Source organism: Meriones unguiculatus, chromosome 10 (assembly GCF_030254825.1).
Source record: "Meriones unguiculatus strain TT.TT164.6M chromosome 10, Bangor_MerUng_6.1, whole genome shotgun sequence".
Lineage (NCBI taxonomy): Eukaryota > Metazoa > Chordata > Mammalia > Rodentia > Muridae > Meriones > Meriones unguiculatus.
In genome coordinates, this window is record NC_083358.1 from 110012019 (window position 1) to 110036723 (window position 24705).

General features: G+C 42.2%; 1 protein-coding gene across 4 annotated transcripts in view; it reads left to right on the forward strand.

Annotated features, from left to right (window-relative positions):
- Positions 1–2026: 2026 nt before the first annotated feature.
- Positions 2027–24705, forward strand: part of Pip5k1a (phosphatidylinositol-4-phosphate 5-kinase type 1 alpha) — a 43197-nt gene continuing 20518 nt past the window's right edge. Inside the window, exons 1-3 of one of the 4 annotated variants that reach the window (XM_060393132.1) lie at positions 2080–2577; positions 16342–16380; positions 21942–21979. In XM_060393132.1, the coding sequence (XP_060249115.1) occupies positions 2502–2577; positions 16342–16380; positions 21942–21979 (153 nt within the window). In that variant the 5' untranslated portion in view covers positions 2080–2501. Of the gene's footprint in view, positions 2578–16341; positions 16381–21941; positions 21980–24705 lie in introns of all 4 variants that reach the window. The other 3 variants (XM_060393133.1, XM_021656830.2, XM_021656831.2) reach the window with 3 other exon arrangements.

Here is a 24705-nt window from a genome sequence, read left to right on the forward strand (position 1 = left end):
TTTTAAGACAAGGTCTCACCGTGTAACTGGCTGTCCTGGAACTGGCTATGTGGACCATGCTGGCCTTTAACTTACAGAAATCAGCTTGCTTCTACCTTCTAAATTCTGGATTAAAGTCATTGGCCCACTACATCTCAACTCCAACTCTTAATTCCACTTTTTGAATTTCACCTTCATCCATACATATATTTAGAAGACATATTTAGGGAACTTAATATGTGTCAGGTATAGTCTAAGTTATCGAGCTGTAAAAATGAAAAGCAATCATCTTTATTCCAGAGGGAGACACACAGGTAAACAAATAACACAGTGGCCATTTTCTGGTACTCAAAGTAGAAACAAAGGCCCCTAGAATGTTGTAAAATGGATTTTTTCTTTCAGGTCTGAAATACAAATTATAGGATGGAAATTCTGGTTTTGTTTGTTGGTTTGGTTTTTGAGACAGGGTTTCTCTGTGTAGCCCTGATTGTCCTGGAGCTCACTCTGTCGACCAGGCTGGGTTTGAACCTGCCTCTGCCTCCCAAGTGCTGGCATTAAAGGCGTGCACCACCGTCTGCCTGAAAATTCTGTTTTTAACTGTTTTAGTCACTCAAGTCTTTTTGGTCTACTTACAATTTCAGAGTCAGAAACAGCTTTAATCTTTACTTCAGCCGATTTTCAGTGCAACTTAGGAAACAGAATCAACTGAATTTACACTTAATTAAAGTGTTTGTACACTCATGCATGTGGAGGTCCTAGGAAAACTTGCATAGAACAAGTTATCTTTTATCCCATCTTAGGGACCCAGGGAGAGAATTTGGCCATTCTGCTTGGTATGTTTATCGGATGAGTTGTCTTGACAGTCTCCAGGCAACTGAATGTCTTTTCTGGAAATACGGACACTTTTTTCATCAGTATTTACTGAATACCTATGAGACAAATTCACTTGTGACTATACAGCACTGTCTAATTCCAGTGCTATTCAGCTGGGTGAAGGGTTCAGGTAGAGCATAACATACAATGCTTCAGTGCTACCTAGTCCAAATGCTGTTGAATTAGAAATGCTAATTTTATCAAATGAAGTTTGTCTACCTTCGGTACCCAAGGGAGCACAAAGAATCCAGCAGATGGCAGTAAGGAAACAAATATTTTAGGTCTTGAAGGGAGAGGGAGAAATCTGAGGTTAATGAATGGGAAATATTTGATGGACGTTCTCTCGTCTTGGGTTCCCTTTGGAGGAACATCTGGATAGGTATCCAGGCCGGTTGTTTTCCCATGCCTGTCTTTTTATTTATTCATTTCACATCGAGTGCCTACCTTGTACGAAGATGTGACAGAAGGTGTACATACAAATGAAACAGCCTTTGCTCTTCAGAAGCTGTTTGTTCACGGATGGCTTCACTAGGGCTCTCACACTGGTCACAGCCGCTAAGGCTCTTTGTAAAAACTGGGCAGAGTTCATATGAAGTCCATATGGAATGGAATCCTGTGTTTCTGTGCCCTTTGGAGTATAGATAATTGGCCACTGAACGCTAAGGAGGACTTTGGATGGGGAAAGGTTGTGATATAGTCTGATCGAGTTCTGTAGACTTTTTGACAGGTCTTCTAAACTTTTTTATGTGTTACTCTTACTTTTCTTATTATATTGTTGACAAATCCTCATTGGCTTATTTATCAAACATTTACATTTACTGAACTCTGTCACTCTGTTTTGTTTGAACCAAACAAAACTGTTTTAAGTCCTCACCTTCAACAGTAAAGGCTGGAAGAATTCTTGGTGGTTGTGATGTTTTGTAGTACACAGTGCTCAGTATTTCGGACTTGACACCAGAGCTGCGTCCCGGGCTGTCATTTGAGGCGCCCAGTCCTTCGCAGTCCAGCCGATTCTCAACCAGAGTTCACAGCAAGCAGAACACAACCCGGTCAAAGATACCAACCTAGATTGGCCTGCCGAGCTACCGTAGGCATTCGGTTTTCCGCCCGTGAATTCCTTAGGGTGTGGCGAGAGCGTGCCACGTGACCCCAAGCCCCCTCCGGATTGGCCTTGCTTCTCTCTGGATTGATGGATGGAACCCCGAGGAGGTGGGGCGCACGCGCAGTACTAGGAGTTCCTCGGCCGCCCACCCGGAGCCGAGCGGTGGAGTTGGCGATAAACAGGCAGTGGCGGGGGAGGAGGGGTCGGGGCATAAGCTTTCGAGGGGCTTCTGGTGCCTGGTGTTTCTTTTAGCTTTGCTCGAGCCGAGACGCGGGCCCCCAGCAGCCGGCTTGAGTGTCGATGTGTGGCGAGAGAAGGTAGCTTTGGCCGAGAGCAGTTCAAGTTGCTAGGAGGGCGCGACACTGGAGCTCTCCCCCATGCCGGGCGAGTGGTGCGGCCCTGAGCTTTTCCTGGAGCCCGAACAACGCCTGTGAGAAGCCCGCCGAACGCGGGTTCTGTGAAAAGACGTGGGGAAGATTCGGTTCCGAGAAAAGGAAGCGCCGGATTGAAAGGGAGCGAGGCCGCTGAGGGGGTGGGGGCTGCCAAGATGGCGACCGCCTCCTCTGGGCCAGCGGCGGCCGGGTTTTCGTCCCTTGATGCCCCTGTCCCTGCCGGTACTGCAGGTGAGTCCGGCGAGCCGCGGCCGGCCGGCGGGGGAGGACCGTAAGGTGGGAGCGAGGGCGAGCGCGCCCTGGGGGGGACCTGAAGCTGGGTATGTCCGAGAGGTGCCCCTGAGGAGGACAGGGTCGGACTTTGAAGTAGTAGACAATTCTGCTCTTAGGGCAGTCGGGGAAGGGATGGGTGTCCCCGAGAAAAGGGAAGCCGACGGAGACACTCACACTGTGTCTTAGAGGCGGCTGCGTTGAGAACGTTGACGAAGGATGGAGATTGAAGGTTGAGGGTTAAAGAGGAAAACGACCAAAACAAGAATGGAGAAACTAAAGTCAGTGAAGGCTGAGTCTTGTCTAGCATGCATCAGGCTCCGGGTTCAACCCACAGAGTCTTAATAAAACAAAATAACGTAAATGGATTATTGGTTGAGGGGGGATTTCTTGCTGTGAGGTAGAGGCCAAGTTGATTGTGAAATAATAGATTTCAGTGTTGAGGAGATTATGGGACTTAAGAGTATTGAAGAGTCATGGGGTGCTTTTGGCTGCTGAGGAGTTAAGGAATGGTGAATTTTACTGGGAGTAAGAGTTACTGGCGTGGCCTTTCCTCTCAGACTCCCCCCTAATGCGTCATTCCTCCTCCCCTCAGCTCTCGGCAGGAGCAGCGAAGACACATACATACTTTCTCAAATTAACTCTTTGGTGATTTCTATCTTTAGACTGTACAACTTTGGAAAGGAATGGGGAGTTTTGTCGTTTTGTATTTTGAGACAGGCACTTCCTATGTCTTCCTGACTGGCCTGAGATCCCTAGCTCTGGGATCCCAGGAGCACACTGCAGTCAGCACAGAAGAAAAATTTGAAACATGTAAAGGATGAGAGGGGAAGTTAGGGTCAAAAGACATAAAGGGGAGAATCAATGAAATGAGAGCTTGACTTGTAGAAGAGCCCGGGTTAGCTTCATAAACAAAGATGGGTTAGAGGTGTGTGTGACTCTGAAGTGCTATGGGGAAATACTGCACAATAGGATATAGATGGGAGGGATGCTTCGGGTGTTGTAGGAAGAAATTGCAAGGATCTGGGCAGTATAGATAGGGCAGGGTAGGTAGAGATTAATGGAGATTGGGGGCAGAAAAGGCCCACAAAGAAAAGCCACAGACTGTCTGTAGGAGGGAAACTGTGTATAGGATTGAATCAGAGGCTGTCCTGGAGGTTCTGTTGGGAATGTCAGGTGTTCCTCAGAAACTGTTGCCTGAGAAGCTACTGGATATTACATGCTTTTCTTGAGGGTCCCCCCACCCCCAGGCCTGTGATTTTGTTCCTATTTTGAGTTTGCTTGAGTTTCCCCTTAAACATTCCAGCTTAGAGGAAACATAATCATAGATACCTTCTTCATAAGCTGCAATTTTATTTATGTGCCTCTATTTTTAGTTTCTTGGAGAGGTGACTTTCCTTCCTCTAAACGCGCTAGAGAGCCATAACAACTCTTGTTGCTTTCTGAACCTGAAAAAGGATAATGTTTACAAAAGTGACAGTTTAAAAAAAAAATTACTTACTTGATTTTTTTTTTTCTTTTTAACCCCTGAGACAGGATTTCTCTGTGTAGCCTTTGTTGTCCTGGACTAGACCAGGCTGGCTTCGAACTCAGAGATCTGCCTGCCTCTGCCTTCTGAGTGCTGGGATCACAGGCTTGTTTGGTTGTTTTTTTAATTGAATGTGTATGTGAGAGACTGTGTCAGGCAGGTCCCCTCCCTCTGCCTTTATGAGAACTCTGGTAGTTGAACTCAGGTCCTCAGGACTGAACAGCAACTACCATTGTCAGTGGGAGGGAACCAACCCCCCCACTCAGGTGACTTTTTTTTTTTTTAATGCAGTGGCTTCTTACTTGAAATCTAGTATCTTTTAGCTAAGCAATCTTCCCTCCCACCCCCTTCGAGGTCTCTCTGTGTATCCAGGGCTGTCCTGGAACTTGCTCTGAAGACCCAGTTGGCCTCCAATTTAGAGATCCGCCTTCCTCTGTCTACTGAGTTCTGGGATTAAAGGTGTGTGCCACCAAGCCTGGCTTCCAGTCATTTTGTGAGTTATATCTAAGCCAGCCTCCACCTATTAAGACAGCATATCTGCTAGGGAACAAGCTGATTTTTTTTCCCCTTCCCCTTTTAAAAGAATTTTTTTTTTTTTTTAAGAGCTCCAGCATGGTGATGATTGCCTTTAATCCCAGCAAAAAGGAGGCAGAGGTAGGAGTGTTTCTGTAGGTTTGAGGCCACCCTGTCTATGATGCAAGTGCCAGGATAGCCAGCACGATATAAAGAGATCCTGTCTCAAAAAACAGCAAAAGAAATATTTTTAAGTTTTTAGCTCTGTGTATGTCCGTGTGTTACTTTGTGTGTGAGTGCCCTTAGAGGCCAGGCTAGAGGCTTTGCATTCATTCTCTGGAATTGGAGTGCCGTACAGTTGTGAGCCACCTGACAAGGATCCTGGTGACTGAACTTGGATCTGCTGGAAAAGCAGAGCAAACACTCTTTGTTTTTGTTTTTATTTTGATACAGGGTCTCGCTGTGTAGCCTGGAACTCACTATGTAAACCAGGCTGGCCTCAAACTCACAGAGATCCATCTGCCTTGCCTGCCAGTCCCTCAAATTCTCCAAATAACAGATGACATAGAACTCTTTAGCTTTCTGTTTACCTTGTAAGTGCTGGGATTATAGGCCTGTCCCACTGTGCCTAACTTAGATTACTTTCAACATTTTTTTTTTCCTTACTCTTTTTGTTTTGTTTTGTTTTGTTTTTGAGTCAGGGTCGCTCAGTGTAGTTCTGGCTGTCCTGGAACTCACTGCATAGAGCAGTTTGGCCTCAAATTTATGAGATCCTCCTGCTTCTGTCTCTCAAGGGCTGGAATTACAGTCTCACCACACTGGGCAAACCATAAGCTCTTAAGTGTTTTTCCATTGGAGTAGTTGCCATGTTTGAATCTGGAGGAGGCAATGATAAATGAATTGTCATCTTAGGGGCCTGTGCTTGTTCATGTGCTGTTCTTATGCTTCCATTGTTAATAAAAGGTGACGTGCTTTGCTACCTGGGCTCCACTGTTGGCTGTATAAAGAAAATGTATTTATTCTCTTTGTTTTTTCCCCCATCTTCATTATTTGGATAATGGCACCACTTAAAATCAGCCTTTATAAGGTACTGTTGGCAGTGACTGTCTGTTTAGGGTACAGAGACCCTGGCTTCCTGTTCTCCACCATCAGTCAGTAACTTGGACTTCAGGTCACTAAGTTTATTTGTGACTAGAAATGAGAGCCAGGAGTTTCTGTTTTGGAGTGAGTGTTGGTATTTTGAAGCAGGGTCTAACTGCTGTTTTGCTTGGCCAAGAACTGTGTGTAGTCCATGGTATTCAGGAACTCAGGTCCACCCACTGCCTCTCCAGTGCTAGGGCTAAAGGTGTCCGTCATCACACCCAGCTATTTTATGTCTTGATTTGGAATTAGAGGAGAGGTTAGAAAGGGAATTAAATGCCAAGATGCATACTGCTCCTCCGAAATAAAAAGTAGGATTAAAATCACAATTGACTTCCCAAAGGAAAAGCACTTGAAACCTTAGATGGTCTTGTGCTGTAGTTGGTTCTGCTTCTCACAGGAACAGTTTTGAAGTCACTCCTCATCGATTGGGTTTTACTAGAACAACAAATGATTTGGGAACCTCACAGCCCCCGTACCTACCCTCTACCTAGGTGGTAACTGTCTTTTGTTTTTCTTGTTTTTTTTTTTTTTTTTCTTGTTCAGGTTTTTGTTTGTTTGCTTGTTTTTGAGATAGGGTCTCTCTGTCTAGCTCTGGCTGACTTGCAACTCACTGTGTAGACCAGGTTGGCCTCAAACTCATCAATCTGCCTGTTTCTGCCTTCCCAATGCTGAGATTAAAGATCGTGTGTCACCATTCCTGGTTAACCTCGCTGTATTTTGAGACAAGGTTTGCTGTGTAGCTGTGGTACAGTATAGCCGAATCTGGTCTCATGCTTTTTTATTTGCTTTGTTTTGTTTTTGTTTGTTTTAATCATCATGAGCTAATGTTATTTGTCAGGCCTACTTCCTTCTCCTGTTTTTTTAATTTAATTTAATTTTTTTTTTTTTTTTTTTTGGTTTTTTAAGACAGGGTTTCTCTGTGTATCCCTGGCTGTCCTGGAACTCACTCTGTAGACCAGGCTGGCCTTAAACTCAGAGATCCTCCTGCCTCTGCCTCCAAGTTCTGGGATCAAAGGCATGCTGTCACTGCTACCTAACCCTTCTGTTTTTAAAATGAAGTTTTTTAAAGTTTTAATCTTGAGAGTGTGTGAATGTGTGCATATATGTGTGTGTGTGCTTGTGAGTGGAGGCTAGAGGATAACTGACAGGTGCTGCTTTGCTTCTTTCCTCATGTGGCTCCTCAGACTTCCTGTGTTACTTGGTGGCAAAAGCTTTTATCCATTGAGCCATCCTGCTAGTCTAATCCCCCTATGGATTTTTAAACCACAACAAACATCAGGTGTTTCTGGGCTGGCCCTGGCCTCCTGAGACTTCAAGTATCCTTTCGCCTTAGGCTACTATAGTATGGTATATAGGTACATGCAACCATAGTTGGCTTTTCATAGCGTCTTTGTTTTTTCTGTGTAATATTGGCTGTCCTGGACTCGATTTATAAACCAGGCCAGCCTGGAACACACAGTGATCCTCCCGCCTCTGCCTCCCTGAGGGCTGGGATCAAAGGCGTGAGCACTCCCAGCTATGTCATTGTTTTTGATTAAATATTTATTTTTTACCATGGCTGTTTAAACTCAGAGTCATGTATAATTACAGTTTATTTTATAGGTGTTTAGTATCTGAGATTAGTTGATATGTATGCTTAAAAGTTAGCTTTGAGTGTCGAAGTACTATGTTTGACAATTGTTGCTGTCTGTAGGCTCCCAGCTTGGTACTCAACTGACTCTTCTGATTAATACCTGTGCTGAAATATGTGCTACCTAAAAGCTATTAAATATTTTATTAGCTTGTTTTTCTTTGATTATGGAGACTATGGCCTGTGGTATGAAGAGATAAAATGAGAATCAGAGCTTGGTATGGGGGAGAAGGGTGTTTTTTGCTTGCTTGCTTTTTTTGTGAGCCAGGATTTCATTAAGGTCTGTGAACTGGATGTGGTCCTTCTGTTTTTGCCTTCCTAGAGCTGAGATATAGAGGAGTGAGCCATCACCTCTGGCCTTTTTTTTCTTCCTCCTGAGATAAGAGTTTTCCAGTGTTACCCAGGTTGGTCTCTTAATTTATAATCTTCCTGCTTCAGCCTCCTGGGCTGAGAGTACAGGTGGATGCCACTGTGCTAGTGTGATTTTATCCTTTTAAGTTCAGCCTTTTTCTCTTCTAAATTTTTTCTTTTTTCCCTTTGAGACAGTCTCACTGTGTAGCCATGGATGGCTTGGAACTTGCTATATAGATCAGGCTTACTTCTGGTAAGTAAATCAGTCTGCGTCTGCCTTCAGCTATCTTAGAATTTTTGAGTATCTTTACCTAGATTACATGGCATGAAGAAGATCACACACATGCACGCACATACACAAACACACAGACACAGTGCATATAAAATGAAGGCAGAAAGGCCAGCTGTGGTTGGTATAGGCCTGTAGTCATGGTGCTTGGAAAGTGAAAGCAGGACCATTAGGCACTCAGAAGGAGTTCAGAGCCAACCTGGATAAAGAGACCTTGTCTTAAAAAAAAAAAAGATAAGAAAAGAAAAGAAAGATTAAAGTTCCTTTATGTGGGTGCCTTCCCCCCCCAAAGATAGGAACACATCGTGAAATAGTTTTTTCCATAGTGAGCCTGGTGGAAGAAGTCTCTCTCTGTATATTCTAAACTAACTGGTGGAAGAAGTCTCTCTCTGTATATTCTAAACTAAGGCTGACATTCTGCCTCAGAGACGGAACGTGAATAGATGAAATGATGGGGAGAGAGGGTCCTAGGGAAGAAGGGAGAGATCTCTTTTAGAATATATAATTAACTATAGTGTATCAGCTCATCTGCACAGTGTAGAAAAACAAACCTGCAAAACTGTAAGTGCTCACTGACAGGAACCAGTATAAAAGAGATCATGTTTTTATTTATTTATTTGAAGTTTAGGGACCATTTTGTTAGAGTTCAAGGGGAAACATCAGGGCAGGCAAGCGGAAAGTCCTAGTGTCTGTTAAGGGGGAGATGAAGAGAAAGTCAAATATGTATTTGTGTGTGTGTCTCTATCAGTGTATGCCATATGTATGCAGGTGCCTGCAGAGGTCAGAAGACAGCATAAGATTCTTGGAGCAGAAGTTACAGTGGTTTTGAACAATCAGTGCAGGTGCTGGGAACTGAACTCTTATCCTCTGGAAGAACAACCAGTAACTATTGAGCCCCCAAATCATGCCTTTGAAATTAGATGTGGAGGTCAAAAGAGTCCAGTGTTTCAGAGAAAGCATAACTCAGCTTTGGACTGGTATCTGGAAGAAAGAAGGAAAGGCAGAGTTATGGCTTTTTAAATTCGGATTCAGTCAGGCTTCGTGGAGAAAGCCCCATAAGCAACTGCTTATATTTTCATTTTGCTGGTGGAGGGAAGTAATATTGGAATAATTGATGCTTTTTTGCATCATAAAAGCTAAGCTTCAGGGGCTGGAGAGATGGCTCAGCGGTTGGGAGCACTGTCTGCTCTTCCAAAGGACCTGGGTTCAGTTCTCAGCACCCACATGGCAGCTCACAACTGTCTATAACTCCTGTTCTTGGGTACCTGACCCTCTTACACATGCAGACAAAACACCAATGTACATTAAAAAAGAGAGAGAGAGAGAAAAAAAAAAAAGCTAAGCTTCTAACCGGGTGTGGTGGCTCAGGCCTGTAAAGGGAGGCAGAGACATTCAGCCTGGTCTATAAGAGACCAGGACAGCCAAGGCTATACAGGAAACCTTGTCTCCCCACCCCACGAACAAACAAACAAACAAACAAACAAAGCTGAAGTATGCATGCATTTTGTTTATACCCATCCCCTTCCCCCAAGTGCCTGGGATTGAATGCAAGCATAAGAAAATCAAACTCTTATCACTGAGTGATATTTCAACCCTGGAGTATGTAGTATGTTTATGTTAATTGAGCAGACTTCCAGATAGCTAGAACTGGGGTAGAGTATGATGGCATACGCTTGAATTTATAAGATTCCCAGGACTCAGGCAGAAGCAGGAGTATTGTTACAAGGTTTTTTTTTTTTTTTTTTTTTTTTTTTGCCACAAGTTTTGAAGCCAGTCTGGTCTGTGTAGTTTCATGCTGTCTAGGATACTAGAGCAAAAGGGCTCTGCATACGGAGAAAAGAAAACCCAATTTTGGACATAGAATTGGGAGGTGGCAGTCTGTCTCTTGACTATGGCTGGCTAGTTCAGAAGGCCCAGGTCTTTTAAGAAAATACTTGGTTGGTTGTGATGGCACAGGCCATTAATACCAGTATGCCTGGTATAGGCAGAGGTAGGTTGCTGAGCTCTGAGTTCAAGGCTAGCCTCGTCTAGATAGTGAATGCCAGCACAACCAGAGCTACATAGTGAGACCCTGTCTTGGGGGAAAAAAAAGGGAAGAAAGACTGTAGGTTTTTGAGCAAAATGTTGGTACCAAGGGATATAGTGAATTTGCTTTTGTGGTACTGGAGGTAAAAGTTCATTAGAAGGAAATAGTTGTTTAAATTTCACCTCATTTCCTAATCTAAGCAGCCTTACTAGGGACAAGGGTGCTCTGGAGAGTCTGAACACTTGGTGTTCCTAACAATATGTTGGCTCTTAGGTGACAGGACTGGTAGATAAACTAGAGCAAATGTTTTTTACATTTATTTTGTGTATGTGGTAGTGGAGCATGCCAGGGTATACATGAATGGAGGTCAGAAGACAGCTTGTGGCAGTCAGAGGAGTTGATCCTTTCCTTCCACCATGGGAGTTCAGGAGCTTGAACTTAAGTCACTGGGCTTGCTGGTAAGTGCCTTTATCCATGAGCTGTCCCAGTTCAAATTACTTTTGAGCTTTTATTTTTAGGCCTGCCTTGACTTTTTCTGACTTTCCCAGAGAAAGGAAGTTTGATACCTGCTGGGAAACAAAACTGACCTTTTTTTCCTTTGTACTGTGGTTTGGTTCTGACGGCCTTCATTCAGTTACTGCCATGGATGTAGTTGTGGTCCAGTTTTTCCCCTTCTTAGACAAAGTCTGATATGCACAAGCTGGCCTCAAATTCACTTTGTAACTAAGGCAGTCCGTGAACTCAATCATGGTCCTCTGGCTGTACTTCCTGTGTAAAAGAAAAGTGTACTACTATGCCTGTTGAGTTGTTAAATTGTGTTTTGTTTGTTTGTTTTTATGGGTGTGGAAGGTGGTGGTGGTTATTTAAGACAGGGTTTCTCTGTGTGGCCCTGGCTGACCTGGAACTCAGAGCTTTCTGACTCTGCTTCTCAAAGTGTTGGGACTGAAGGTATGCTCCACCATGCCTGGCCAGTTATAAGTTTTAATTATTATTGTTTAACCTCTTGAAACACAGTCTGTGTAGCCTCTTCTGGCCTTGAACTTGAGATCTTTCTGTCTTAGTTTTCTGTGTACTCAGACTATTGGCATGTGCCAGCAGGCCTGGGAAGTCTCATTCTTCTTTCTTCTTTTAACATTGTTACTTAGAGCTGTGTGCTCCACAGTACTTCTCAGAAGCTTGCTGATACTTCATTTGGAGAACAGACTGTGCCTGCCACCTGAGGGGTATAGCTCTATTGATTTTCAGTATTCCAGATTAGGGGAGCAAAGAGGTCTTCTGGATTGTTCAGCAAACAAAGTGGCTTGGTTTTTTTGTTTGTTTGTTTGTTTGTTATTGTAGAGCGTTTTTAGCTTTTAATTTTGTTGGGTTTTTATTTATCTTTTAGTCTTTGTAGCTCTTGATCTTATCAAACTAGCTCCTAAGAGCATTTTTACTTTGTGAAACATTTGAGTAGTAGTATTGGTAAGCATTGGATTGAGTCTCTGGGATCCCTTACCTGTGACCTGTTCAAGCAAAACTAGTTGTCTGAGGAATGCATATCCGGCTAGCCTCCAGCATCCACAAATTACATGAGTGCTTCAAACACTGAAGTCATTCACACAGTGTCTTTTGGTTTCTTGTCTGGTAGATGATGTCATCTCATCTCCAAAGGAAATGCTTCTCCTCTGAAAGTGTTGGGAGAGGCTCTGCTATGGAGGACAGAGCTGTTTGTTCCACAGTGTGTGTGGAGGAGAGCCCGGCTCACTTCAGAGCTACTTACTGTGGGGAGATACCTTCCTTTAAATTATCACCTTTAGTTTTAAAGATTTGCGTTTATTAAATTTGTGTGTATCATGTATGTATATATCAGTTAATGCTATATGTGTTCCAGTGTTCAGGGAGCAAGAAGAGGGCATTTGGATCCCTTGGAGGGTGAGTTACAGATTGCTGTTAGCCCCCTGTTGTGGGTGCTACGAACTGAACTCACATTTCTCAGAATTATGTTGATAATATTTCTCCTGTTTCTTCTTTGACTTTTTTTTTTCAGTTTAGTGTTATTTTTACTGTTACAGGTGTTTTGCCTTCATGTATGTCTGCACCACATTCAAGCATGGTGCCTACAGAGACCAGAGAGGGTGTTGGATCCCCTCCAACTGGAGTTACAGATAATTGTGAGCCTCCATATGGGTGGCTGAGCCCTCTGGAAGAGAAGCCTGTTCTCTTAACTGCTGAGCCATCCATCATCCCATTATCATACCCTCCTTTTTTAAAGTTTTCTGGTTCTTCTTAATTTGAAATTTTAGTTTCAAGTTGACTGGAATTACCAAGCAAATTTATAGAGATTAGCAATGTTGTTTTGCAAAGTGAGTAGAAACCAGTCCTTCCAGTCTCTTTCCCTCTGCAAACACAAGATAGGGTGCTGCAAAGAACCAACTGGAATGCTTCCCTAGCTGGTGCAGAGTTGTTCAGAGGTTTTTAAATGGCTAGGTGTGGTGGCACATACCTGTCATTTTAGTAGCTTGAGAGACTGAGTAAGAGGACTACTGTGAGTTCAGAACCGGATTGGGCTACATAGTGAGTTCCAGGCCACCTGGGCAATAAAATAAGACCCTGTTTTTGTTGGTTTGTGTTAAAAAGGGGGCAGAAAGGTGGCTCAGCAGTTAAAAGTACTGGCTGCTCTTCTGGAGGACCTAGGTTTAATTCTCAGCACCAATAATGGCAGATCTCAACTGCCAGTTGCAGGGGATCTGAATGAAACCCTCTTCTGGCCTCCACAGATAACTAGACATATACGTGGTACACAGACATATAGATAGGTAAAACAACCATACACATTAAAGATAAGTAAATCTATCTTTACTTATGAAGATTTATAAGAAACAGAGACAGAATTATATTGTTGGGTATACATGCTTGTAATACTTGGAACTGGGAGGCAGAGGCAGGAGGAGTGTGAGGCCAGATTGAGCTGTCTCAGCAGGTCTTGGTCAAAAAACTGCAAAGGTAGGGACAGGGAGCACGAATTGATTGTATTTGATATGACTGCTTCAGTTATTCTGAAGTCATTTTAGTAACAGATTTCTCAGCTTATTTTTATAACTTAAAAGCATATTTTTTGGGGGGGAGAGGGGGATGGGAAATAGTCAGTGCTGGCCTTGTGTTTGCTGTGTAGCCAAAGCTGTCTTTAATTCTTGATACTTCTATTTTTGCCTATGTGCTGGGATTATTGGAGTGTGCCTCCAACTCCACCAGAGCCTGGTTTTGTTCTGCTTTTAAAAATAGTTTTCAAGTTGTAACATCTATGAGATATGTAGATACGGAGTATCAGTGTCATAAGAGACTATTAATAATTTGAAAGATAGGTTTGCCTTTTTAAGTTTTTATTTATTTTGTAAGTGTGTGTACTTGCCATGGGGTGATGTGGAGGTCAGGAACAACTCTGGGAGTGGCTTCTAGCCTTCTTACCTATCTGACTTTTTATGTGGGTTCTAGGGGTTGAACTCAGGCTGTCAGGTCTGAACAGCCTGAACTTCTACCTTTGGAGTTATCTTCCAACCCCTATGGTATCTTTCTCAGGGAAGAGTTTCTAATATGTATTAATATATGTTTGGTTAAGATAGTAATATATCCTTAAGAAAGATGATTTGATATATAAACATACTTTTTAACCTTGTTTTATAGCTGCCAGTGGCAGCAGCAGCTGCTGCTTCTCCTCCTTCTAAAAATGTTTAAAAATTCATTTACTTTTATTTCATGTGTATTAGTATTTTGCCTGTAGGTATGTCTGTGTGAAGGAATCTGTTCCCCTAGAACTAGAGTTACAGATGCTTGTGAGCTGCCATGTGGGTGCTGGGAAGTGAACACAGGACCTGGAAGAGTGGTCAGTGCTTAACCTGAGCCATCTCTTCAGCTCCCTAAAGATTCTTACTCATTTTAAATTATGTGTGTATGTCTCTGTGTGTTTATGTGAGTGCAGGTGCCCTCAGATGCTAGACGCATCAAGTCTCCTGGAACTGGGATTGGCCATCTCTCCAGCCTTCTATTATTATTATTAATTTTTTTTTATATTTCTTGTGTGTGTGTGTGTGTGTGTGTGTGTATGTGTATGTATGTGTATGTGTGCATGTGTATTTATGTGGCCTGTCAAAGACTGATGTGTAGGAATCAGTTCTCTTTCTTCCTCTGCCATGTCGGTCCCAGGGATTGAACTTAGGTTGGCAAGCACCTTTACTAACAGGTCTTCTAGGCACTTTTTTTTTCTTCCCTTCTAACTTATTTTTGTAGCATAGGGCAGTGATTTTGTTATGAACTTGGAATTGATGTCTGTTTGGGTGATTGGTGCTGGTTTCTTGGGTGGCTGTTGAATACTGGAATATTGGGAACTAAAGGTTGTAAAACAGAGTTTTCCTTTTTAAGATTTATTTATGATGTATACGATGTTCTGCCTGCATGCACACCTCTACACTAGAAGAGGGCACCAGATCTCATTATAGATGGTTATAAGCCACCATGTGGGTGCTGGGAATTGAACTCAGGACCTCTGGAAGAGCAGCCAGTGCTCTTAACCTCTTAGCCATCTCTTCAGCCCCTGTAAAACAAAGAGAATGACACTGAAGCTTCTGTGTGTGTCTCTTTAATTTGCAATATACAGATTAACATAGTTCTTGCGCTGGAGATATAGCACAGCAGTTAAGAGCACTGGGTGTTTTTCCTGAAGACTCAAGTTCAATTCCCAGCACCCACGTGGGGGCTCACAACTGTCTGTAATTTTGGTTCCAGGGAATCCAGTACCCTTATCTGGCCTTCATGGACATGAGGCATGCATGTGGTGCACAAACATATATATACCCAAAACAGGTATAAAATAGAAATAAATCATTCCTAAACCAGGTGGTGGTGCACACCTTTAATCCTAGCAGGCGATCTCTGTGAGTTCCAGGACAGACAGCCAGGGCTACCCAGAGAGACCCTATGTCAAAAACAATAGCAACAATAAAAACAACAGCAAAAACCCAATTTTTAAAAAACAAAAACATGCTGCTTATAAAAGCTTTATGCTTCAGGAAAAACTAATCAAATCAACCTGATACTAGCATAGATACATGGTTGTATTTGAGTAAATAAATTTATAATTTCGAGCATATCACACTTATTTTTTAATTTTTTAACTTTTCTTTTTACTTTTCTAGAGCTGAGGACTGAACCCAGGGCCTTGCGCTTGCTAGGCAAGCACTTTACCACTGAACTAAACCCCCAACCCTAAAATTTCATTTTATATATGTGGGTGTATTGCCTGCATGTATGTCTGTGTGCCGCATGTGTACAGTGCCTACAGAGGCCAAATGAGGTCATCAGTCCTATGGGACTGGGGTTACAGTTATGTGCGGGTGCTTTGAATCCAATCCGGGGCCTCTGGAAGACTCATCGCTTTAGCCCTTCCTTATTGTACTTTTTTTTTTTTTTAACAACCTCTTTTCTGTTCAATAATTTACTGTGGAGCCGGGTATAGTGGCTCATACCAGTAATCCCATATTTTAGAAAGCTGAGGCAGAAGGTTCTCAAATTCAAGGCCAGACTGGACTACATGGTAGGAAAGACCCTGCCTGAAAATTTTTTTAGTTTTTATTATGATTTGCTAAGCTGCTTACAAGTATGCATTTAAAAATAATGTTTTTATATAAAATAATGGTTATATAGTATTCCATTTTAAACTACCTTATAATTTATTTATTCTTATTTACTTATGTTCTTTCTAAAACAGTACCTGTATAGTTATACTTGCTATATAACAATATTACAGTGGATATCTATGTACCCTGTATGTGGAATAGCTTTAGATCTGAAAAAATTCCTCCATTTGGAATTTACCAGAGACTTCAAGGACTTGGAGTAAAAGTTCTGTGACTACTGGAGTTCTTTTTATCTTGTTTTGTTTTGTTTCAAAACAGGGTTTCTCTGTGTAGCCCTGGCTGCCTAAGAACTCATTCTGTAGACCAGGTTGCCTTGAACTCTAGAGATCACCGGCCTCTATGTTCTGAATAGTGGGATCAAAGGCATGTGCCTGGCAACTACTAGAAATTTTGTGTCAGAGCTGCATTTCTTGGGTAGAAGCAATAGTAACAAAAGCAGTGGACTCACAGTATGGTGTTGGAAACCGAGCCGTGCTGTACATATGGGTTAGTGTTAATTGATATGACTATGCTTAGCCTACTATATGCAAATAAAACCACAAAAGTAAGTGATAACTTTCTTTTTTCCCTTATTAGGTTTCAGCTTTCTGTGCTGTGGGGTCCACCGTAAGAGAGGTAGATCTGATGTGTGTCTGTGCTGAACATGCTTGAGCTTCCCGCAGTAACTTGCAGACAGCTCTTCCCCATAACAGTTGCATAGTACATGGTGTTTCTGTGCCAGGACAATGCTAGCTTAACCTGGAAGTGTACCCCTTAGTCCCAGCTTTTTTTTCCCCCTTTCTTTTATTAGTTCAGATCTCTTTTCTTTTTCATTTATGTTGTGCTTCTTATTTCTCTTGATTTTTCTCATTCTGGAGATGGGGGTTCAAGTTATATGATTATACCTGAGCATGGTGTCTCATGCCTTTAATCCCAGTGTTCAGGAGGGGGAGGCAGAAGAAAGTTCAAGACCAACCTGAGCTACATACATAGTGAGTTATAGGTGGAACAACTGAGTAAAATCTTGTATTGAAAAAAAAAAAAAAAAGACCAAACAAGTAGTTTTAATAATTCACATTAATAACTGATAGTATTTCTGGAGAAGTTACACAAGTCCTAGGTGTCTTGGTTCTTAAAAGAGCTTTGGGAAGTACATCATGCAATTTCCGTTTCTTGCACTTTTTTGGGGGAGGTGCAGGAAAGTGACCTTACAGATTTGAATACACTCTATGAGAAATTGTTTGTGTTATCTCGAGGCCCTATTTCAACATTTTATTAAGGAAATTAGGCAGAGAAGTTTAACCAGACTGCCCAAGTTTCCTGGTCGGTAAATGTTGAGTCCTGTGTTAACCCAGCAGGCCTAACTGCCTGAATTGTAAATTCTGTCCCTCTGTTTTCTTCTTTTCCTGGAGCACATTCTTTCCCACCATGTCTTACTTGCCCCTGCTAGTCTATTTTTCTGCTACTCTGCATCAAACCAGTGCTTTCAGTCAGCGCCTTGAACAAGGAAGAGGAGCAGACCTCTGCTAAATTCCCTGCTCTCCCCTCACTAATTTTAAAGCCGCTGTGTGAACTAACTTGGCTGTGAACTAGCTATCTCTTGCTGAATGTATTCTGTCTGAGCCAGAAGTCCGTGTTGAAGGAGAGAATAGCACAGAAAGGAACTTAATCTTTCTGATTTCCTTCAAAAGCAGCAAAATTCTGAGCTCTTGCATAGTATGTGAATTGTTAGTCATTCTTTCTGAAACGCTCCTGGAAGTTAACAAGCAATTTGAAAATGATCTATTTACTTTTATTTTACTGTTCTATGTGTATGGCATTTTCTTGCATGTATTTCTATGTACCACCTGTGTGCCTGGTGCCCATGGCAAGAAGAGGATATGGAATCCCTTGGAGCTATAGTTACAGATGGTTATGAGCCACCACGCGAATGCTGGGAACTGAACCAGGTCCTCTGGAAGAGCAGCCAGTACTTAGCTGCAGACCCAGCTCTCTAGCTCTGTTAACACACATTTTTGCCAAGAATTAATAACTAATCTTGTAGAGAAGTACAGATGTTTGAAAAGGAACTCTTGAGTTTATCTGTGGGAAGTCTTGTTTTGGTCTAACAGAAACACAGCAGTGAAAGGCCATGCTGTTTTGTTTTAAATTTTATTTATTAAATTGAGTGTGTGTACGTGAGTGAGTGAGGAGTGAGAGCACTGCCGGGCTCTAGTGTTCTCTTTTATTTTAGAAGGGTCTCACTTTCACTCATTGTGATCTTACTCTCCTTTCTTAGCCTCTCAGGTACTGGGATCAGAGGCTTGTGCCATTACTTGGACCTCAGAGGCCTTTTTTGAATGTTTTTTTTTTTTTTTAATCTTCTAAAATAAGTGGTTATTAATCTGTGCGATGGTGGTGCATGTCTTTACTCTCAGTACTTGGGAGGCAGAGGCAGGCAGATCTCTGAGTTATAGGACAGCCTATATAGAGTGAGTTATAGAATAGCCAGGGCTACACAGAGAGAGAAACCCTGTTTTGAAAAAACAAACAAAAACCCCAGCTAAACAAAAAAATGGTTATTGGTTATTGGTTTGCTAACGTGAAAATGGATAGATAACTTTCATTTGTGACAAGAGGGGAGCTAAGCCCTTACATTCTACCTAAATAATTCCTGTTTGTTTATCTCTTCATCCATCCATTCATCCATCCATCTAGGATCTCTCTATGTGGCTGTTTGTCTTGGATCTCTATGTAGACCAGGCTGACCTTGAACTCGAAGAAATCACCTACCTCTGCCTTCTGAGTGCTTAGATCAAAGACATGCACCATCAAGCCTGACTCTTACTTATTTATTTTTATGTAAAAGTCTTGCTGTTTAGTCCGTCACTGATCTAGAAATATGTATCCCAAGTTGTCTTGGAACTCACTACAGTCCTCTTGCTTTAGCTTTTCAAGTGCTGGGATTTTTAGTGTACACCAGCATTCCCAGCTTTTTTGTTGTTTTGCTTTTTTGAGACAGGGTCTCTCTATTTAGTCCTGGCTGTCCTGGAACTTTGTATGTAGACCAGGCTGGCCTTGAACTCACAGAGATCCTCCTGCCTCTGTCTCCCAAGGGTTGGGTGGGATTAAAGGCATCTGCCACCATGCCTTGGTAAAATGCCGACGCTGGTACCCCCACCCATTTATTTTTATTTTTATTTATTTTGGAGACAGGGTCTTAATGTATAGCTTTGTCTGACCTGGAATTTGCTATGTAGACCAGGTTGGCCTTGAACTCACAGAAATCTACCTGCCCTCATGCCCCCTCCTTCCCTTCACCATGCTGGGATCAAAGGTATGGGCTACTAACCCTGACTAAGCCCAGCTTTGTCGTATATGGAAACCCCCCTCTTTTTTTTTTTTTTTTTTTGTATATTCCTTTGAAGCCTTAGAACTCCTATGTAACACAGACTAGATCTTCTGCTTCTGCCTCTCAGGATGGTGTTACCACAGCTTTCTTCCCTCCTTTCCTTTCTTCCTTTCCCTCCCTCATCTTTTTCCTTCCCAGGTTTTACTTTTCTCTTTTCACTAGCTGTTTCTTTTCTCCCTGCCCCCCTTGCTTTTCCTCTCTTCCATTCCCTTTCCCCCAAATATTTCTCCTCCCTATCCTGGCATGTCTTAAATAAGTTCAGTTCTCTTACAATTTCACTGACAAATGCTTCAGAACATATTTCTGCAGTCCTGGGCATGGTTATACAAGCCTGCAGTTCTGCTTCGTGGGAGGTAGAGACAGGATCAGGAGCTCAAGGTCAGCATTGCCTGCCTGGTGAATTCTAGACTGCAAGGAGACACTGCCTTAAAAATAAAAAAGGGGGAAAGTGTTTTTGTAGATAAGTAGTCTTTTTTTCTGGGGCATAGAAGGCTGTAACATGATCACAATATCAGTTTTTCTTGCAAGGCTTACTTGTTTATTATTTATACAGTATTTTGCCTGCATTTGTGCCTGCAGGCAAGAAGAGAGCACCAGAGCTCATTATAGATGGTTGTGAGCCACCATGTGGTTGCTGGGAATTGAACTCAGGACCTGGAAGAACAGGCAGTGCTCTTAACTGCTGAGCCATCTCTCCAGCCCTCACAATATCATTGTTATATCTACAAACTTCACAATTTTTGTGGCTAATGCAGCTCAATGGTAGAATATTTATTGTGTCTGCATGTGTGTGAGGGTGTGTGTCACAACATGTGAGGGGAGGTCACAGGACAACTTGAGAGTCAGTTCCCTCCTCCCGTTATGGGGCTTTAGAGATGGAATCTGGGTCATTAAGCTTTGGCAGGTGTCTTCCCTCTAAGCAGTCTTCCCAGCCCTGAAACCTTGAATTTGTTCCCTGGTGCTGCAAAAGAATGAACAACAACAAAATAATTAATATTTAAAATTTACCTCTTATGGCTTCTGTTTACATTCAAAAATTATTATTATTACACTTATCTTTGTGGGGGAGGGTGTTGTTTGCCGTGGCACCCTTATGGAGGTCAAAGGAAAACCTGCAGGTGTCTGTTCTCTCCACCCTATGTATCTTGGGATCAGATTTAGTGGCACCTTCACATACTGAACCATCCTGCTGGCTCTTCTAGTCAGCATCTAAACAAGTTTAGGCAGGGTGAATGTAGTTAGGTAAATGGCTCTTAAATCTAAATAGCCCCTTCTTCTTGTAATAAGAGCCAAATGAGTTGTGTTAGGGAGGTTTTAAAGCGTTATACAAATAGGTAGAAGTAGAGGTATCTACTTGAGACCTAGTCAGGAAGTGGAGACAGGATGATCAGGTGTTTAAGATTAGCCTTGCTGTGTATTGAATCAGGAGTTAGAGGCTAGCCAGAGCTATGTGAGACCCTGTCTTTTAGGTTCTTGTTTGTTTTTTTATTTTTTTATGTGTGTGTGTAGGGGAGGTTGGGGGCTGGGTTTCTCTGTGTAGCCTTGGCTGTCCTGGAACTCACTGGCCTTGAATTCATAAAGATCCACCTGCCTCTGCCTCCAGAGTGCAGGGACTAAAGGCATGTGCTGCCATGGCCAGCCTGAGAACCTGTCCTAAAAACATAAATTTAAAAATAGTATATATACAGTTGGCGTCTGTAATCTCAGCACTCAGAAGGCAGAGGCAGGTGGATCTCTGTGAGTTTGAGGCCAGCCTGATCTACAGAGTGAGTCCAGACAGCCAAGTCTACACAGAGAAACCCTGTCTCGAAAAACAAACAATTATATGTCTGTAAGTGTTGTACGTGGGGAGAAATAGTTCTTCTAAAATTGTTATTAGCATTATAGTTTAGTGTTACATTTAGTGAAAAAAAAAAACAACAACTAACAATAAAAAATGAAATATTAACATGGGTCTGGTGAGATGGTTCAGTGGGTAAAGCACTTACTGCACAAACTTGATAACCTGGGCTTGGTCTGCAGCATCCACATAAGGTGCAAGAAGAGAACTCACTCCAGAGTTGCCCTCTAAGCCAGGCAGTGGTGCCCACACCTTTAGTTACAGCGCTTGGGAGGCAAAGGCAGGTTTCTTTGTGACACCTGGTCTACAAAGCGAATTCCAGGACAGCCAGGGCTATGCACAGAGAAACGCTGTTTCAAAAACAAACAAGCAAGCAAACTAAATTGCCCTCTGACTGCCACGTATATTTCTTGGTTGATATGACACACATACCAAACATGTAACAATAAATTAAGAAAAGAGAATGTGACCATATGCATTAGAAAGGGGTTAGACTAAGAATGGAATATTCATAAGGCCCTTTTAAGTATGGAAGAGGACGAAAGAACATTTAAAAAGTGGCCCAAGGGATGGCTCGGCTGGTGTAAGCACTAGCCGTGCAAGCATGAGTACTCAAGTTTATCCCTGGATGTGGTAGCTCACTTTGGTAAATAAACAAAAATAAATGAATAAGTAAAGGTAGGTCAAAGGCAATAACCAATTCTTCAGAGTTGCCTTCTGACATCTGCATGAAGGCTGTGGCATACAAGTACATACATGAGTGAGTGTGTACACACATACAATAAATAGGTCAGTAAATGTTATTTTAAATGAGCTTTTAAAAAGTATTGTACAAAAGGATTTGTTTTAGTTTGGCACAAACTTTGATCCTTACAGTGAGTTTGATAGAGATCTTGTGACTATATATGCTTAAGATTTATTTTTCATTGTTCTTTTTTCTTTCTTTGTTTGTTTTTCTTTTTTAAGCAGCAGCATCTGGAATCAAGAGAGCCACAGGATCTGAGGTGAGTTTCATATTGACTTATTGCTTGCTAGAAGTGTAATTCTGGGATAGGAGAATATTGTTCAAATATGTCCAAACTTATGACATCATAGCACACTGCTATCATCTGTAGAGTTCATTCTTGAGAACCATGTAATGGAGTTACAAAAAAAGAAAAAGAAAATGGCAAAATATCTCATGGTATTTTAAGTAAGTTTATGTTTTTGTTTTTTTTTAAGTTTATGGTTTTTGTGTTGTGCTATATTCAAAGTTATCTTCAGCCTTATGCAGGCTGTAGATTAGACATAGCTATCATTTTCTCTTTGCTTAGGTCTTGGAAAGTAGATAGGATCCTCTGTGTGTGTGAGAAAGAGGAAATCTTTTTTTTTTTTAAAAAAAGGTTTACTTACTTGTATGCAGTGTTCTGCCTGCATGTGTGCCTGTACACCAGAAGAGGGCACCAGATCTCAAGATAGGTGGTTGTAAGCCACCATGTGGTTGCTGGGAATTGAACCCAGGACTTTTGGAAGACCAGGCAATGTTCTTTTTTTTTTTTTTTCAGGCAATGTTCTTAACCTCTGAGCCATCTCTCTAGCCACTATTTGACATGTTCTTATTCAAATAAAAATACATGCAACTGCATAAAAAGAATCAACTTTTCATATTTCTAAACACAGTAGTAGTCAGAAATAATGTACAAATAATTATAGACTAGACTCCAAGATTTATTGCAAACATCACAGTACAGAAAAGTTTGAGGCTTCCCACTTCTGGATCTGTTGAAGATTACTATGTGTGTCCTCAGACAGGTGCTGGGATCATCATCCGGGACTTTGGTAGGATTTCTGCCTGCTTTTTAATGGCCATATTTAATGGAACCATCTTATTTTTCAATATTTTTAGTTTTGTTGCTTTGCTACTTTTTTCACATATCACTTTTTTTTTTCCCAGTCACGGTTCACCATGCTGCTCTTGATCTCGATCTGCCTCATGTGAGAGTCAGCCATGTTTCCTTGAATGCTTCAGAAAAGACAGGAACCTCTTTGTGTATTGGGTGGGCAGGGTTTGATGATGTGGACAGCAGACTCAGGGCCTCATGTGTGTTAGGTGAGCACTTGACCATCGAGCCACATCCTCAGCCCAAACAGGGCTGTTCTTTGCATTTTTTTGGCCCACTAGAAATTATACAGCTCTTTTGAGATAGGGCATAACTGCAAAGCCCAGTTGTCCTCAGATTCATCCTTTTTTCTCAGCCCCTGGAGCACTAAGATTATATGTTCTGCCACACCCATCTGCAACTCTTTGTTGTAAGGGAATTTGTGAAGTTTTTCTTTTTCTTTTCCTTTCCTTTCCTTTCCCTCCCTCCCTCCCTCCCTCCCTCCCTCCCTCCCTCCCTCCCTCCCTTCCTTCCTTCCTTCCTTCCTCCCTTCCTCCTTTCCTCCCTCTCCTCATTCCCTTCTTGCCTCCCTCCCTCCTCTCTTCCTCCTTTCCTTCCTTCCTCCCTTCCTCCTTCCCCCTTTCTTTCCTTCCTTCCTTCCTTCCTTCCTTCCTTCCTTCCTTCCTTCCTTCTTCCTCTCACTTTCTCCTTTCTTTCTTTCTTTCTTTCTTTCTTTCTTTCTTTCTTTCTTTCTTTCTTTCTTTCTTTCTCTCTTTCTCTCTTTCTCTCTTTCTCTCTTTCTCTCTCTTTCTCTCTTTCTCTCTTTCTCTCTTTCTCTCTTCCTCTTTCTCTCGTTCTCTCTTCTCTTTCCCTCTCCCCATCCCCTTCTTTCTTTCTTGACATAGTTTTTCTGTGTAACAGACCTGGCTGGCCTGGAACTCTCAATGATCCGCCTGCCTCTGAGTCCTGGGGCTAAAGGTCTGTGCCACCACACCCAGTTTGTTTTTGTTTGTTCTATTTTTAATGTATATGGTATGTGTGATGCATGTTTGTGTGTGGCAGCATTGCAGGTGCACGTGTAGAGATTGGAGATTGATATTGGTTGTCTCCACATACATGCACACACAATGTGCATGATCCTTCACCTTATATATCGAGGCAGAGTCTGTTGCTGAGCTTGGAACTCAGCAGTTGGGTCTAATCAAGCTAGCCAGCTTGTTCTGGTGATCTTGTCTCTGCCTCTGAAGTGCGAAATACAGTGGGTTGCTGCATCTGCCAGCTCTTACATGGGGATCCAAACACTGCTCTTCATGCTTAAGCTGCATGCATCCTCTTTCCCTGCTGAGCTATTTCTGATGCAGTATAGCATATATGTTGATTTTTTTTTTTCCTGGTATAAGGTTTATTTGCGAGGAGGGGAAACGGAAAGGAGTAAGAGCCCGAGTGAGCTATGAGGGCAGAGAGAGAAAGAGAAAGAAAGCAAGCAAGCAAGCAAGAAAGAGAGAGAGGGAGAGACAGACAGACAGACGAGACTGAGAGAGACCAGGAGACAGAGTGAGCTTTTTGTTGTTGTTTTGTTTTTTTGACATGGATTTTTCTGTGTAGCCCTGGCTGGCCTCAAACTTACAGAGCTCTGCCTCTGCCTCTACAGTTCTGGGACTAAAGATGTGTGCCACTACATCTGGCTATCATAACTTATATTGGTTATTTCTTTTGTGTCTTGAGTTTTACTGGATTACTTATTTGCTTATTTGTTTGTTTCTTTATGTACAAGGTATGTAAATGAGGCAGGTCTCATTTAGCCAAGTCTGGCCTCCCAGTGTGCTTTAAGGCCTCTGAAGGTGGCCTTAAACTCTAGATCCTCTACTTCC